Source organism: Monodon monoceros, unplaced genomic scaffold, assembly GCF_005190385.1.
Source record: "Monodon monoceros isolate NGI ecotype Baffin Bay Population unplaced genomic scaffold, NGI_Narwhal_1 Super_Scaffold_6, whole genome shotgun sequence".
In the NCBI taxonomy this organism is placed as follows: domain Eukaryota; kingdom Metazoa; phylum Chordata; class Mammalia; order Artiodactyla; family Monodontidae; genus Monodon; species Monodon monoceros.
In genome coordinates this window covers 6125373-6142461 of record NW_021703783.1, presented here as the reverse complement: position 1 = coordinate 6142461, position 17089 = coordinate 6125373, and the positions used below count along the sequence as shown (strand labels likewise).

Sequence of the window (17089 nt, the reverse complement as noted above, 5' to 3'; positions counted from 1 at the left end):
CATATCCTCAGGATGAAGCTGGGGCTCACTGGGGCCCAGGATTTGCACACCCTGCCTGACATGGCCCGGTTTGAATCCAGTGTGCACCGTCTTTCCCTGCCACTGGGAGACACTAGGAGGAGGGCTCGTTCACTGTCTTCTGACATCGGAATGAAGGGCTGTCAGGGACAGACAAGCAGGAGGGCAGTCACTGCACATGCTGGTCAGAACAGCAGGTTTCCTTCCGGGAGGTGAGTGTGTCAGGCTAATGATAGTAATAACGCAGGGGATGAGGCGTGAGAGTCTGGAGGGGCAGGGGTGTAAGCAGAGACTTGGCTTAAAGCATTCTGCACAGGGAAGAGATCAGGGAGAGCAGGCAGACAGACCGGAAAGGCAGGTGGAGAGCAGAGGAGAGAATGAAGAGTTTGGAGTGGGCAGGGGTCCCAGGTGAAGTTCGCTAAGCAATGAACATTGAGCATCTACTATCTGTCAGGCGCCAAGGAAGGATACAGGGTAAACAAGGCAAATGAGGTCTTTGTTCTCTAGTGTATGTGGGGGTGGGTGGGATCAGACAATAAACAGTAAACAAATATAAGATCATTTCAGAGAGTGATGAGTTGGAAAAACAGTGAAACATACTAATGAGACACAGTGGGTGGCTGAATGACAAGAGGGAGCCAACTAGGTGAAGATGCGGGGGGCAAAGCATTCCAGGAAGAGGGGATGAAAAGTACAGGGGTGCCAAGAGGATAATTTCAGATATTTAGAACATCAAGAAGTCTGACCTGGCACGTTGTTTGAATATTGAGGAGTAAGAGCTGGAGGGCCTCTCCTAACAAGGAGTTCAGATTTACTCCAAGCACAATGAAAAGCCACTCAAATATTTTAAGCAGGCAAGAATATGATACAATTTAGATTTTCAAAACATTACTCGAGGGCTTCCCTGGTGGCGCAGTGGTTGAGAGTCTGCCTGCCGATGCAGGGGACGCGGGTTCGTGCCCCGGTCCGGGAAGATCCCACATGCCGCGGAGCGGCTGGGCCCGTGAGCCACAGCTGCTGGGCCTGTGCGTCCGGAGCCTGTGCTCCGCAACGGGAGAGGCCACAACAGTGAGAGGCCCACATACCGCAAAAAAAAAAAAAAAAAAAAAATTACTCGAGGACTACCTGCTCTTTGGTGGGGCTAATGGCGGACTCTGGGAGGGCTCATGCCAAGGATCACTTCCCAGAACTTCTGCCTCCAGTGTCCTTGTCCCCGTGGTGAGCCACAGCCACCTGCTGCCTCTGCAGGAGACCCTCCAACACTAGCAGCAGATAAGCCAATATTTCCAGTTAAAGGTGCTTATCCCCAGTGCTGAACTTTCTTTGGAGGAATCCAATCAAAGGGGCTTGGATCCACAGTCAAATCACTGCCCACAACTGGCGAAAGGTGACAGGGAGTGTGAAGAGTTCTCCTGTTTTGAAAGGAATCTCAAGAAAGAATGGCTGAACTAAAAACCAAGCTGACATGAAAAGTGGGGCCAGGAGGAGGGATAGCGACAGGACATTCTAGAGCCTCCTAGGGGCTCTTATCAGGAATAGATGCATTAGAGGGCAGACAGCAGAAGCAAGAAGAACAACAATCCTGCAGCCTGTGGAACAAAAGCCACATTCACAGAAAGATAGACAAGATGAAAAGGCAGAGGGCTATGTACCAGATGAAGGAACAAGATAAAACCCCAGAAAAACAACTAAATGAAGTGGAGATAGGCAACCTTCCAGAAACAGAATTCAGAATAATGATAGTAAAGATGATCCCAGGACCTCAGATAAAGAATGGAGGCAAAGATCGAGAAGATGCAAGAAATGTTTAACAAAGACCTAGAAGAATTAAACAACAAACAAACAGAGATGAACAATACAGTAACTGAAATGCAAACTACACTAGAAGGAATCAATAGCAGAATAACTGAGGCAGAAGAACGGATAAGTGACCTGGAAGACAGAATGGTGGAATTCACTGCTGTGGAACGGAATAAAGAGAAAAGAATGAAAAGAAATGAAGACAGCCTAAGAGACCTCTGGGACAACATTAAACGCAACAGCATTCGCATTATAGGGGTCCCAGAAGGAGAAGAGAGAGAGAAAGGACCCGAGAAAATATTTGAAGAGATTATAGTTGAAAACTTCCCTAACATGGGAAAGGAAATAGCCACCCAAGTCCAGGAAGCGCAGAGAGTCCATACAGGATAAACCCAAGGAGAAACATGCCGAGTCACATAGTACTCAAATTAGCAAAAATTAAAGACAAAGAAAAATTATTGAATGCAGCAAGGCAAAAACGACAAATAACATACAAGGGAACTCCCGTAAGGTTAACAGCTGATTTCTCAGCAGAAACTCTACAAGCCAGAAGGGAGTGGCATGATATACTTAAAGTGATGAAAGGGAAGAACCTACAACCAAGATTACTCTACCCGGCAAGAATCTCATTCAGATTCGATGGAGAAATCAAAAGCTTTACAGACAAGCAAAAGCTAAGAGAATTCAGCACTACCAAACCAGCTCTACAACAAATGCTAAAGGAACTTCTCTAAGTGGGAAACACAAGAGAAGAAAAGGACCTACAAAAACAAACCCAAAACAATTAAGAAAATGGTCATAGGAACATACATATCGATAATTACCTTAAACGTGATGGAATAAATGCTCCAACCAAAAGACACAGGCTTGCTGAATGGATACAAAAACAAGACCCATATATATGCTGTCTACAAGAGACCCACTTCAGACTTAGGGACACATACACACTGAAAGTGAGGGGATGGAGAAAGATAGTCCATGCAAATGGAAATCAAAAGAAAGCTGGAGTAGCAATACTCGTATCAGATAAAATAGATTTTAAAATAAAGAATGTTACAAGAGATAAGGAAGGACACTACATAATGATCAAGGGATCAATCCAAGAAGAAGATATAACAATTATAAATATATATGCACCCAACATAGGAGCACCTCAATACATAAGGCAACTGCTAACAGCTATAAAAGAGGAAATTGACAGTAGCACAATAATAGTGTAACACAACAATAACACCTCACTTACATCAATGGACAGATCATCCAAACAGGAAATTGATAAGGAAACACAAGCTTTAAATGATACAATAGACCAGATAGATTTAATTAATATTTATAGGATATTCCATCCAAAAACAGCAGATTAAACTTTCTTCTCAAGTGCGCATGGAACATTCTCCAGGATAGATCACATCTTGGGTCACAAATCAAGGCTCAGTAAATTTAAGAAAATTGAAATCGTATCAAGCATCTTCTCCGACCACAACGCTATGAGATTAGAAATCAATTACAGGGAAAAAAACGTAAAAAACACAAACACATGAAGGCTAAACAATATGTTACTAAATAACCAAGAGATCACTGAAGAAATCAAAGAGGAAATCAAAAAATACCTAGAGACAAATGACAATGAAAACACGACGATCCAAAACCTATGGGATACAGCAAAAGCAGTTCTAAGAGGAAAGTTTAAAGCTATCCAAGCCTACCTCAAGAAACAAGAAAAATCTCAAATAAACAACCCAACCTTACACCTAAAGGAACTAGAGAAAGAAGAACAAACAAAACCCAAACTTACCAGAAGGAAAGAAATCATAAAGATCAGAACAGGAATAAATGAAATAGAAACAAAGAAAACAATAGCAAAGATCAATAAAACTAAAAGCTGGTTCTTTGAGAAGATAAACAAAATTGATAAACCATCAGCCAGACTCATCAAGAAAAAGAGGGAGAGGACTCAAATCAATAAAATTAGAAATGAAAAAGGAGAAGTTACAACAGAAACTGCAGAAATACAAAGCATCCTAAGAGACTAATACAAGCAACTCTATGACATAAAATGGACAACCTGGAAGAAATGGACAAATTCTTAGAAAGGTATAACCTTCCAAGACTGAACCAGGAAGAAAGAGAAAATATGAACACACCAACCACAAGTAATGAAATTGAAACTGTGATTAAAAATCTTCCAACAAACAAAAGTCCAGGACCAGATGGCTTCACAGGTGAATTCTATCAAACATTTAGAGAAGAGCTAACGTCCCTCCTTCTCAAACTCTTCCAAAAAATTGCAGAGGAAGGAACACTTCCAAACTCATTCTATGAGGCCACCATCACCTTGATACCAAAACCAGACAAAGATATTACAAAAAAAGAAAATTACAGACCAATTATCACAGATGAATATAGATGCAAAAATCCTCAACAAAATACTAGCAAACAGAATCCAACAACACATTAAAAGGATCATACACCATGATCAAGTGGGATTTATCCCAGGGATGCAAGGATTCTTCAATATATGCAAATCAATCAATGTGATACACCATATTAACAAATTGAAGAATAAAAACTATATGATCATCACAATACATGCAGAAAAAGCTTCTGACAAAATTCAACACCCTTTATGATAAAAACTCTTCAGAAAGTGGGCATAGAGGGAACCTACCTCAACATAATAAAGGCCATATACGACAAACCCACAGCAAACATCATTCTCAATGGTGAAAAACTGAAAGCATTTCCTCTAAGATCAGGAACGAGACAATGATATCCACTCTCACCACTAATATTCAACATAGTTTTGGAAGTCCTAGCCACAGCAATCAGAGAAGAAAAAGAAATAAAAGGAATCCAAATTGGAAAAGAAGAAGTAAAACTGTCACTGTTTGCAGATGACATGATACTACACATAGAGAATCCTAAAGATGCCACCAGAAAACTACTAGAGCTAATCAATGAATTTGGTAAAGTTGCAGGTTACACAATTAATGCACAGAAATCTCTTGCATTCCTATACACTAATGATGAAAAATCTGAAAGAGAAATTAAGGAAACACTCCCATTTACCACTGCAACAAAAAGAATAAAATACCTAGGAATAAGCCTACCTAGGGAGACAAAAGACCTGTATGCAGAAAACTATAAGACACTGATGAAAGAAATTAAAGATGATACAAACAGACGGAGAGATATACCATGTTCTTGGGTTGGAAGAATCAACATTGTGAAAATGACTATACTACCCAAAGCAATCTACAGATTCAATGCAATCCCTATCAAATTAGCAATGGCATTTTTTATAGAACTAGAGCAAAAAATCTTAAAATTTGTATGGAGACCCAAAAGACCCTGAATAGCCAAAGCAGTCTTGAGGGATAAAAACGGAGCTGGAGGAATCAGACTCCCTGACTTCAGACTATACTATAAAGCTACAGTAATCAAGACAATATGGTACTGGCACAAAAACAGAAATACAGATCAATGGAACAGGATAGAAAGCCCAGAGATAAACCCATGCACCTATGGCCGACTAATCTATGACAAAGGAGGCAAGGATATACAATAGAGAATAGACAGTCTCTTCAATAAGTGGTCCTGGGAAAACTGGACAGCTACATGTAAAAGAATGAAATTAGAACACTCCCTAACACCATACACAAAAATAAACTCAAAATGGATTAGAGACCTAAATGTAAGACCAGACAGTATAAAACTCTTAGAGGAAAACATAGAAAGAACACTCTGACATAAATCACAGCAAGATCTTTTTGGATCCACCTCCTTGAGTAATGGAAAAAAAAACAAAAATAAACAAATGGGACCTAACGAAACTTAAAAGCTTTTGCACAACAAAGGAAGCCATAAACAAGACCAAAAGACAACCCTCAGAATGAGAGAAAAGATTTGCAAATGAATCAACGGACAAAGGATTAATCTCCAAAATATATAAACAGCTCATGTAGCTCAATATTAAAAAAACAAACAACCCAATCCAAAAATGGGCAGAAGACCTAATAGACATTTCTCCAAAGAAGACATACAGATGCCCAAGAAGCACGTGAAAAGCTGCTCAACATCACTAATTATTAGAGAAATGCAAATCAAAACTACAATGAGGTATCACCTCACACCAGTTAAAATGGGCATCATCAGAAAATCTACAAACAACAAATGCTGGAGAGGGTGTGGAGAAAAGGGAACCCTCCTGCATTGTTGGTGGGAACGTAAATTGATACAGCCACTATGGAGAACAGTATGGATGTTCCTTAAAAAACTAAAAATAGAATTACCATATGACCCAGCAATCCCAGTACTGGGCATATACCCAGAGAAAACCATAATTCAAAAAGACACATGCACCCCAATGTTCACTGCAGCACTATTTACAATAGCCAGGACATGGAAGCAACCTAAATGCCCATCGACAGAGGAATGGATAAAGAAGATGTGGTACATATATACAATGGAATATTACTCAGCCATTAAAAGGAACGAAATTGGGTCATTAGTAGAGACGTGGATGAATCTATAGACTGTCATACAGAGTGAAGTAAGTCAGAAAGAGAAAAACAAATATCGTATATTAATGCATATATGTGGAACCTAGAAAAATGGTACAGATGAACCGTTTTGCAGGGCAGAAATTGAGACACAGATGTAGAGAACAAACGTATGGACATCAAGCGGGGAAAGCGGCGGGGGGTTGGGGGTGGTGGTGGTGGGATGAATTGGGAGATTGGGATTGACATATATACACTAATATGTATAAAATGGATAACTAATAAGAACCTGCTGTATAAAAAAATTACTAGATATTGTGAAGACTAGTTTGTAAAGGGCAAGGGCAGAAGCAACAAGATTATAGCAAGATTATAACAATGATGGAGAGAAGGAGATGAATTCAGGACATATTTTAGATGCAGAGCTCACAGGACTTGCTGATGAATTAGATACACGGTGGGAATCAGTGAGAAAAGGGAAAGGGAGGAAGGATGTTTCCTAGGTTTTTAGCCTGAACAAGCAGAAGCCATCATATCCCCGGATGGGGAACACTACTGGGAGAGGAATGGATTGGTTGGGGGCAGCAGTGGTAATTCGAGACATCTATTTGAGCCATAGGAGCTTTATATGGCTATTAGGCATCCAAGTGGAGATGTCAAGTAGGCTGTTGGATAAACGAGTCTGGAGCGCTGGATATAAATTTAGGACTTGCTGACATTTACATAGTATTTAAGCCCTGGGACTGGATGACATCACTGGACAGAGAATGTGGAACGAGAAGGGGGCCAAGGACTAAGCCCTAGCAAGTTCTCACATTTAGAGGTCAGGCAGAAGACGGAGAAGGAAAAGCCAGGGAGGATGAAGGGAAATTAGAAGAGTGTAATGTCCTATAAGTACAACTCAAGTAAAACAGGGTAACCTGAAGTGGGGGCGGGTAGGACAGGATGAGAGTGGGGGCAGGGGAAGCCCATTTAGATAGAGAGGTTAGGGAAGGCCTCGCAGAGGAGGTGACATTGGATCTAACTGAAATTTTAATGAAATGAGTGAATCATTGTGAAAAGCCAGGGTAAAACATTCCAGGCAGTGGGAACAGCAAATGCAAAGGCCCTGTGGCAGGTTAAGCCCTTCTAACTGTAGTAACATAGATCAGGTCCAGTGTGGCTGGGGCATGAAGAGTGTTAGGAGGGGCGGGGCCAGGTTATACAGGGCCCTGTAAGTCACGGTGAGGAGTTTGATACTCTGAGCGCAAGAAAAGCTGAGTAATGCAACTCGGTCTACCTATTTTAAAGATCGTTTGGTTTGCTTCGGGGAGAATGCATTGCAGCAGGACCAGAATGGAATCAGGGGATCAAGCTGTTGGGATAATCCAAGGTCTCCACTCCCACCCTGACCCCGACCTCATCCCCAGCACTCAGCACTCTCCAGCAGGGGCGAAACAGAGTTGGGGTCACAGAGCTTTGGGTGGCTCAGAATCTCAGAGATTGACCGGGGCAACCAAGGGTGTCCATGGAGGTGGGGTGAAGGGTGGAGAAGCCCGCCACCGGAACCCGGGGAATCGGACGGTGCTCACCCTCCGCTGCCCTCTCGCATTCTCCACCTGGGACGCAGCCGGGCGCGGCTCCCCAGGCGCGGCAGCGGGAGGGTTAAACCATGCGGGAGGGGGAGAGGCGGAGACCAAGCGCTCCGAGCTGCCGCGCCGAGCCCCGCCGGGCCGAGCGCAGCCCAAGCCGAGCCGAGCCGAGCCGAGCCGAGCATCTCCCGCCGCCGCCGCCGCCGCCGCGGCCCCGCGCCCCGGGCGCCCGCCCCCACCCTCTACAGCACCCCGCTGCCCTCAGAACCCCCCGACCATGCCCAGTGCCCCACACGCTCCCGCGACCCCCCAGCCCGGCGCAGCCCCGAGCTCCCGCAGCCGTCGCGCCGCCGCGCCAGGCATGCAGGTGAGCGAGAGGAACCCCCACGCCCCCGCCCGAGGGAGCCCGGCCCTGCCCTCCCCGACTCCGCGCCTTTCGCCCCCCGCCCCTCCAGGCGCGGTCCCTCGCCCGGCTCGAGCCTCCAGCCCGTAAGCGCGCCTTCCCCACCACGCTTTCCTTTGCTCCGCGGGTCCCGACTCCATCCTGCCTTTCTGGCGCAGCGGTCGCCGTCCCCGCCGCTGCCTTCCTCCCGCCTTGGGCTCAACCCCCGGCTCCTTGCATCCTCCAGCCTCGGCTTCCCTTTCTGCTCTCGGCGCTCCCGCCCGAGGAGACCCCTCGCCTACCTCCTGGTCCTCGTCCCCCGCCCCCCTTATCGCTTTCCAGCCCTGTCCAGGGAGCGTGGGCCTGTGGGAGGGGTGGGCTCGCGGCCGCGCTGGGGATGGGGCCCGGTTCCCCCAGCCCGAGGCTCCCGCCCCACCCCCAGCTCGTCTCCTGCGCACAACAGGTCGGTGAGGAGCGAGGGGAGGGTGGGGTGGCGCGCCAGCCAGGGGACTTGGGGCTTCCTGGACGGGGTGACTAAGGGGTGCGGGGTCCGGGGACTGGAGATGACGTTGGTTGGGGAGGTGGGATGCACAGGCGGAGAGGCGAGTGGGTCCTGGAGTCAGCTGGCCACAGACGTCCCTGGGAGCCCTTTTCCCCTCCCCTGGCTCACACGCCTTCCTCTGTCCCTGCAGCATCGTTCTTTTCCCGGTTCCGTCTCCCTTCTTCCCACCTGGCCCCCATCCCTGCCTCTCTCCGTAGCTCCGTATCCCTTTCCGCTGGAAGAAACAATTTCCATCTCCTCCATCTTTGCTGTTCCCGTTTTCCGTCCCCCGTCCCTTCCTTGTCTCATGTTGTCCTCAGTACCATGTTCTCTCCTTTCCCCCTTCCTTCCTCCCCATCCCTGGTCCCCTCCATCCCTCTTCTCCCTTCCCCTTCCACGATCTCCACTTCCCATCCTGCCTGGACCTTTCCTTCCTCCTCCTCCTGCCCTTCCTCCTTCTTCCCCGCTCCTGTGACCGCTTCACCCTCTCAGCTTCCCTCCCTGACCTTTACTCTCTGATCTCCTCTGCACCCCCCCAGTCCATTCTTTCAGGACTAGCTAGCCCCCTTCATCTGCTTCCTCTTCACCTTTCTCTTCCCTTCTCACGCCTCACCAGCCTTCCCTGTCTCAGGCCATCATGCCTTCACATCTCTCCCCACAGCCCACTTCCCCAATCCCTTCCCCAGACTCTCCCACCTACTCCCCTGTTATTCTCTGAGAGGGTTTAATGTCCAGATTTAGACCCAGAATCCAGAGGACACCAAGTGTCATATCCTCATTCACTGGGGAGCCTGCTGCCGCAGCCTGGATCCACCACCCTCAGCTCTGAGAACGTGTCCTCCTCTTTCAAAACCATCCATCCCGATTCTCCTAGGACTCTACCCAGGAGAGCTACATTTGAGGGGGTGGCCTCTCCCCAACTCCACCTCCCCTCAGAAGGCACCTATGCATTTGGATGATGGAACATTGAGCAAATATTATATTCTGTAGTTTTCCTCCCGCCCACCTCTCTCTTTCTCTCTTTCCTTCCATCCCTCCATCTCCTGTTCCCCTGCTCCTGAAGACGAGATTCCTGGGGCCATTCAATCATAAGAGAAAGGCCTCAGACAACAAGTGGGGTGGGCAGGCGGGGATGCTCCCCCTGTGCAACCACACACGTTCACACACTCACTCAGATTGACTTCCTCTTCCCTCCCCCACTCAGACTCCCTCCCTCCCTCGGTAGGTGCTCAAGGAATCACAAGGTTCTTGGCTCTAAATTAAGATCTAAGAAAAGCTAGGAGCTGTGGGCAGAGGAAGTGAGACGGAAGGAAGCCAGAGAAGTGAGAGTAGACCCTGGGGTGGGGAGGTAACAGAGACCTGGGAAGTTGTGTAGATAGGGGCTGGGGACTAGACAGGGGACCACTCTGGGGGTTCCCCTCCCCGCTCCCCACCCCCCGCAAGAGGATGCTAGGCAGCCGTGGGTCCTGAGTGGCAGCAGCATAGCTGGCAGCCACAGCTGGGAGGGGAGATGGAGGTGAGTTGGTGGATGAATGAGCTGGGGAAGTACTCAGGGCAGGGTTGGGATGTGACGACCCCTCTCTCCCCCAGTAAAGGCTGAAAACCTGGGTCATCTCTGAGGAAGATCTCGGACATGGAGTCCAGAATGTGGTAAGTCTGGCCCAGCAGGTGAAGCTTGGAAGCCACTTTCCCTGGGGTCTTGGCCCTTTCCCTCCTAGGCCCACCCGGGGCCTTCCATCCTGAGGGCTAGACCCTAGGAAGATGGGAAATGAGACCAGTCTTCCCAAGGCCCACCTACTTTTTGCACAGAGTCTTGGAAGGAGGCGGCCTGTCCTCTGCACACATAAGCCCAAGATGGCCTTGGTTTCACCCGCTCTCTCTCCCTTCCTGCAGGCCTGTGCTGCTGCTGTCCCATCTCCTCCCTCTCTGGCCACTGCTGTTGCTGCCCCTCCCACCGCCTGCCCAAGGTTCCTCCTCCTCCCCTCGGACCCCACCAGCCCCAGCCCGGCCCCCCTGTGCCCGGGGAGGGCCCTCAGCCCCACGCCATGTGTGCGTGTGGGAGCGGGCACCTCCACCAAGCCGCTCCCCGCGGGTCCCAAGATCACGTCGGCAAGTCCTGCCGGGCACCTCGCCCCCAGCCACCCCATCAGGCTTTGAAGAGGGGCCACCCTCATCCCAGTACCCCTGGGCTATTGTGTGGGGTCCTACAGTGTCTCGAGAGGATGGGGGGGACCCCAACTCTGCCAATCCTGGATTTCTGCCCCTGGACTATGGTTTCGCAGCCCCGCATGGGCTGGCCACCCCACACCCCAACTCAGACTCCATGCGGGGTGATGGAGATGGACTTAGCCTTGGAGAAGCACCTGCCACCCTGCGGCCAGTCCTGTTCGGGGGCCGCGGGGAAGGTGAGTGGGAGTTGGGGAGGTTGGTAGGGATTTGGGGGTGGGGAGGCTGGCTGAAGACTCTAAAGGAAGCAACAGAGGTCCTGCCTGTTAGCTCCTTCCACAAATGTGTCGGGCACTAACGCTGGCACGGGAGGCCGAGATGAAGATGCATCTGAGCCTCAGAGGAGCTCAGGTCCACTGGAGAAGACAGATGTGTAAACACTCGGGGATGAGTCAATGTAATAAATTCTCTAATGGAGGTGTGCACAGCATGTTTTTAGGCAGAGAGAGAAGGGAGAGACTACTTCTGCCTGGGGATCAGGACACCCTCCAAGAACTGACATTTAAGCTGGACCTTGGAAACAGTGGGAGTATTCCAGGCAGAGGAAATGAACGAGCCCTTCAGGGTGACATCTCGGCTCAGGGAGCGCTGAGACGGGGCCAGTGGTCTGGGGGTGGGGCCAGGGTGGAGACGGACGTTTCCAGCCCGTAGTTTCTGTGCAGAGAGAGAAGATCTCTATGACCTTGGAACCTCCTCCTCATCCCATATATACAGAAGATTTGGGGAAGTGGAGAAAAAGGATTTGGGAGGAAAAGAGCTGAAAACTCTGTGGAAAGCCGATGATAAAAATAAAGCGGGGAGGCTCCAGAGAAGCAGAAAGAGTTGGGCAATGTGGCTTCAAACGGCAACGCTCCAACGCAACCTCCAGCCTCTCTCAGCTCCCTCCACCTCAAGCCTCCCTAAAAATTTCTCCCTACCCCAAGCAGGTGTGGACCCTCAGCTCTATGTCACAATCACCATCTCCGTCATCATTGTTCTCGTGGCCACTGGCATCATTTTCAAGTTCTGGTAAGCTGGGGTGGGGGGAGGAGATGCTGGCATCCCATCAGTGTTTGGCTACATTTGGCTGGAAGGAGGGAAGGAGCCAGGGCGGCGGTTTTGCTGGCGGTGGGATAGGAAGTGGTGGGTTAGGGCAAGATTTTGGGAAAAGGTAGGAAGGATTCGGGTGGGGGAAGCTCTGAGAAATGAGTGCAGATTCCTTCTGGGGAAACACAAAGGTGATGGGAGAGGGGGGGAGTCATTTGTGTGCACGGGGGCTTTGGTGGCCAGCCCTTGTCCCCGTATCCTGCACGACCCATTCTGCAGAGCCCCTTCTTAAGGCTGCCTGGGGAGGAGGGAGAAAAATCCGAGCTTCCTTTGCACACACTTAATATCGGGTCGCTCAGTCCTTCCCACTTTACTGCAAGAATCATTAGACTCAGGCGTCCAGGTCATTAGCTGACTTTGAACCAGAACTAAACCTGCCAGGCGCCTGCTGCAGAGGTTTGAAATGGCTCTGCTGGGTGTGCGTGGGGGAGAGGCGGTTCTGGGGGACTCTGTGTGTCTGTGGGGAGGAGCTACTCATTCTGTGGATCTGAACCAGGCGAGAGGGTGGCTTAGATTCCCGAGCCCCCTGGCGGGGAGAGGAAGTGGTTTTGTGGACGCGGTCTCAGGACACGGGGCTTAGGGACCTGTTAGAGGCTGGTTTCTCTGCTGTAGGATGTTGCGGGTGCCTGAGGGAGGCTAGGGGTGGCCAGCGCTGGAAGCCCAGGTTGGGGGCTTCCTGAGTGTGTGAGAACCTCTTTCCTTCCGGGGCACCAGCTGGGACCGTAGCCAGAAGCGGCGCAGGCCCTCTGGGCAGCAAGGTGCCCTGAGGCAGGAGGAGAGCCAGCAGCCCTTGACAGACCTGTCCCCAGCCGGGGTCACTGTGCTGGGGGCCTTCGGGGACTCGCCCACCCCCACCCCTGACCACGAGGAGCCCCGAGGGGGACCCCGGCCTGGGATGCCCCAGCCCAAGGGGGCTCCAGCCTTCCAGCTGAACCGGTGAGGGCAGGGCAGAGGGCTGGGAGGGCGGGCAGGGGAGGCACCTCGGGGCTGCGACTGTGGGATTGGGGCGCTCCCTCCCGGGCGGGTGGAAAGGAGGCAGACCTGCCCCCCCACCCCGGGAGACTGGACCCCTCCTCACCGGGGCACCCTTCCATCTCCCGCTGTCTGTGGATCTGCGTCCTGTTCTCATGCTGCCATTTAACTCCAACTCTGCCCTCCTAAACTTGATCCCTTTTATTTCTTGGACTGCCCTCACCATTCTGGCCTGCCTCTTGGTTCCTGACGGTGCCCTTTCCCTTTTCCTCTCAGGATTCCCTTGGTGAATCTGTGATCCCCCCCAAGCCTGGGCTGCCACCAAGCAGGGGGCCAAGGGGCCGGCACAGCCCCCATCCCGCTGAGGGCAGGGCGGCTGTGGGCGCCTCGGAACACTCGCTAGCCCGCGGGTGAGCGCACCTGCTCAGCCTCCTTTAGGTGGGGGCCTCACATATCTGTGGCTTTTGGCCCCCGGCCCCGCCCTGGCACACTCACATGAGAGCCTTGCACACTCACCTCTCCCCTCACGAGCCACTGCACACACTCATGCTCTTGTACGGCCAGTCTCCCTAGCCACGTCTCTCCCCTCCGCGGATCCCTCACGTCCTCCCTTTCGTCTCACACTGTTCCCTTTGTCTTCTCCCCCGTCCCACCCCATCACTCAGTGGCCCATCACTCAGAGGTCAGTGGGTGACTCCCGTGGACTCTCGTGTGCATGTCCCGGCCCCGCGCTGTGGCGTTGTGTGTCATGCTCACACTCTCGCCTCATGAACACTCACTGATTGAGTTTCTGTGGCCCCTGCATGCTGCCCCGGAGGTGGGTGGGAGGTGAGCTGGGGGCTCCATGGGCCTCCATCTGTCGCGGTCCCATCCCGCTCCGCGTCACGTGTTTCGTTGTCTCCCCCATCCTGCTCCGAGGGCTCCCTGTGGGAATGGGAGTACTGAGGGCGCAAACTCCCACCCCCTCCACTGCTAAATTCTGTTGTCTGGGAGATGGCTTTTGGGGAGTCACCCGCTGCACTACATGAGAAAGGGGCTCCCATGTGCCCTCCCCTGCTTCCCAAGTCCTTCTGTCTCGTCTGTCCTGGCTGTCTGTGTGTGTCACTCTGGAATTCAGAGCCCCCTGAGCCAGTCCTCCACTTGCCGGCCTCCCTGAGGGCCTCCGTAACTCCACCTAGGCTGCCAGGGACCGGAGCCAGCTGGTTCAAGGCCATCGGGAGCTCTGCCTCCCAATCCGCCCCTCCCTCCCTCCCTCCCTCCTTGGTTCCTCCACTCTCCCTCCTTTTGCACCGCCCCCCCCCAGGTTTGTCCTGACTTCTCATGGCTTTCCCACCTTCCTTCCTACTTCCCTCTCTTACCTGGCTCCTATGCTGTGATATATATTTTTGTATTATCTCTTTCTTCTTGTGGTGATAATCTTGAATTCTTGTGGGATGTAAGTTTCAAAATTTTCAAATAAAGCCTTTGCAAGATACCTGAGTCCCCTGGTTCTGCCTTATGAGCCCCACAGAGAGAAGAGGAGGAGGGGCGATGGGCAGCTAAGAGGGAAGAAAAGAAGGATGGGGGGGTGCGGGTAACCCCTCCGGACCCGATGTGACCTGGCCTGCTCTGACCCGGGGTTGGGATTCGGGGGCTTTGACTCGGGATGGAATGGAAGGAAGAGACTCTGAAGGGGGCAGTCTTGACAAGGAGCAGCCGGAGCAAGAGAGAAACCGGAAGAGTGGTTTGTTAATTGCTAGAGAAGGTCAAGAGAGACCACGAAAAAGGAGGTAGAAGAAAAGGGAAACTTACGTAGAAGCACAGGCGATGGCGCAAGCAAGAAAAGGAAGAGGAGAGCGCTGATAGACACATGGAGGTTGAAGGGCAAAAGGAGAAGAAAAAATGGAGCAACGGGCAAGCGATGAGAGGGAGCCGCAGTAAAGAGGCTGGCTGCCCTGCTTGCTTTATTTGCAGCCTTGCTCCCTCACCCGCCCCCGCCCACAGCTGCCCCCAGAAGCCCCGCGGTTAGCTCTCGTTAGCTTTCCCCGCTCTGCCCTCTCTGAGAGGCACTGCTGGGGTGTGGGCGTGGAATCGAGGGGTGCGTTTGGAGGAGGGAAAGCGGGCTGCCCAGCTGGGATCAGTCACCTCTGAGCCCCCAGTTCTAGGTCTGGCTCTCGTAACAGCCCTGCAAAAACCCACACGGCAGCCTCTCAGCTGTTGCTAGGTTCTGTTGCCATGGTAACCACCCAGGTCCCATTTCTCCCCACACCCCCATCTGTGCCCCACTTGCTCCCTGGAAATGGGGGCGCTCCAGGGAGGAGAGGAGATGGTCACGTGCAAGAGGGGGGGCTGCCCTGGCCTGTGTTGGCCTCCATGTATTTATTTTTGCAGTTAGAATCAGGAATGTCTATGGATCTGTAGGTGGGTGCTTTAGGGGTTGGGGCGCTTTACTGTGTACTCAAGTGAAGTGTGGCTGAGTCCACGAAGCACACAACAGTGAGCAAGGTGGAGGGAGTGTATTTCTCAGGATCAGAGCTGTTTGTGGGTTCGGGTCATCAGACTCCCTAAGAAAAAGAAGAAAGAAGCAGATCCGGGCCAAGGAGTGATGAACCAGCTAAAAGCAGAGGTGCGAGGCAAACATTCTGCTGAGGCGGGCTCAGCGTCAACCCAGTGGGACCTGAAGAGACCCCAGCCTGAAGCTGGTGGAAGGGAGAGGGCTGGATGAGACCTGAGAGTGCAGGAAGAGGTGCTGCTGGGTTGGGCTGGAGGCAGTGAGGGACGGACCTGAGGAGGAGGGTGGGGGGAGGAGATTGACGGGAGAGGAAGCCTCATTACCCTTTCCCTTCCTTCCCCACAGGAATCTAGTCCTTGTCAGGTGGGGGTTGGGGGGAAGAGGAGGCGCAGAAGGGGAAGAGCTGAAGTGCCCAGACAGCACATGTCTCTTATCACCTTCCTCTTCAGAGGGGCGGTGTGACCCCAGGGCTCATCCATATGCAAAAGGCACACATGAAGGTCCCTAATGAAGAGGGACTTAATTATCACCTCATTAGACTGCTGTTTCCCTAAATTTAAATAAAATATACCAGCAAGACACAGGAAATTCTTACCTGTTCCTTCTCCCTAAATGCCCTCCTTCCCCATGGAAAGTCAGATGGCAGGGAGAGACAGAGGAGAAAGATGTCCGAGTCTTCTGAGTTGTCCTAAAGGAATGATCCCAAACTAAATCCCATTGTAATGCTAACCAGGAAGAGTCAGGAGGCCCTGGGGAAGGATCCTAACTTTATCTCATGTAGTCTTGAAACTGAAACTATGGGGCCTCGGGAGGTCCTCAGAAGGCTCCAAGTGGCAAAGGAGTCACTGCTTAGTCACAGACCAAGAACACAAACAGTGGCCATACTACCCCTTTGCTTCTTGGAGGCCACCCATCACTACTGGGACCCGCATCTCTCATCTGTATGCTTTCTTTGCCTCCTGAGCTGTGCATCAAATGACTAAGCCAGGCTTCTCTTAAGCATTTTTCTGGAATGCTTACCATTGTGGCTCAGACCAAACCAGGGAGTGGGGAAGCCCCCAGGAGGAGGGATCTCCCAGGCAGAGCGCAGGGTGTGGAAGTGATTCAAGATGGAAACAGTGTGCCAGCTGGAAAACCCCAGGCTAAAATTAACAGCCCTCCTCCCCCTACGCCCCACATTTATCTCTCTAAAGCTTTTCTCTAAGGAGTTCAAAGCACTAAAACTTGCTTCTTATAGCAAGGGCAGCAGCAGGGTTGACAATTGGAGACACCGAGGCCCGGGGGGGTGCCAGTTATTGTAAATAGGAGAAGAACAGAAAGAGAACCAGAACTTACAGTGATTACCACCATTTTGCTCCCACTTTTCTATCTCTGCCCCCAAAGTCAAGGTTTCTCAAATCATCGATCTCTAACCCATACAGTAACTACGTCTGGTCACATCTGCGCCCTTAAGACCCTTATCCTATTGTGTCACTATTGGGTTGACACAGACAGGTTACA

At 51.0% G+C, this 17089-nt stretch overlaps 1 protein-coding gene across 1 annotated transcript; it reads left to right on the top strand.

The window, feature by feature from the left end:
• Positions 1-8003: 8003 nt before the first annotated feature.
• On the top strand, positions 8004-14572 carry PIANP (PILR alpha associated neural protein). The gene is made up of 6 exons (XM_029205905.1): positions 8004-8258; positions 10405-10464; positions 10708-11219; positions 11967-12048; positions 12841-13062; positions 13375-14572. Exons 2-6 carry the CDS (start codon positions 10448-10450, stop codon positions 13394-13396), a joined length of 855 nt encoding a protein of 284 aa, XP_029061738.1. The 5' UTR covers positions 8004-8258; positions 10405-10447; the 3' UTR covers positions 13397-14572.
• Positions 14573-17089: the final 2517 nt, after the last annotated feature.

Bases quoted from the DNA above. Each gene is read 5' to 3' on its own strand.
- PIANP (XM_029205905.1), top strand. The intron at 11,220-11,966 runs GTGAGTGGGAGT...TACCCCAAGCAG, and splicing joins GTTCGGGGGCCGCGGGGAAG to GTGTGGACCCTCAGCTCTAT. The intron at 13,063-13,374 runs GTGAGGGCAGGG...TTTTCCTCTCAG, and splicing joins CCAGCCTTCCAGCTGAACCG to GATTCCCTTGGTGAATCTGT.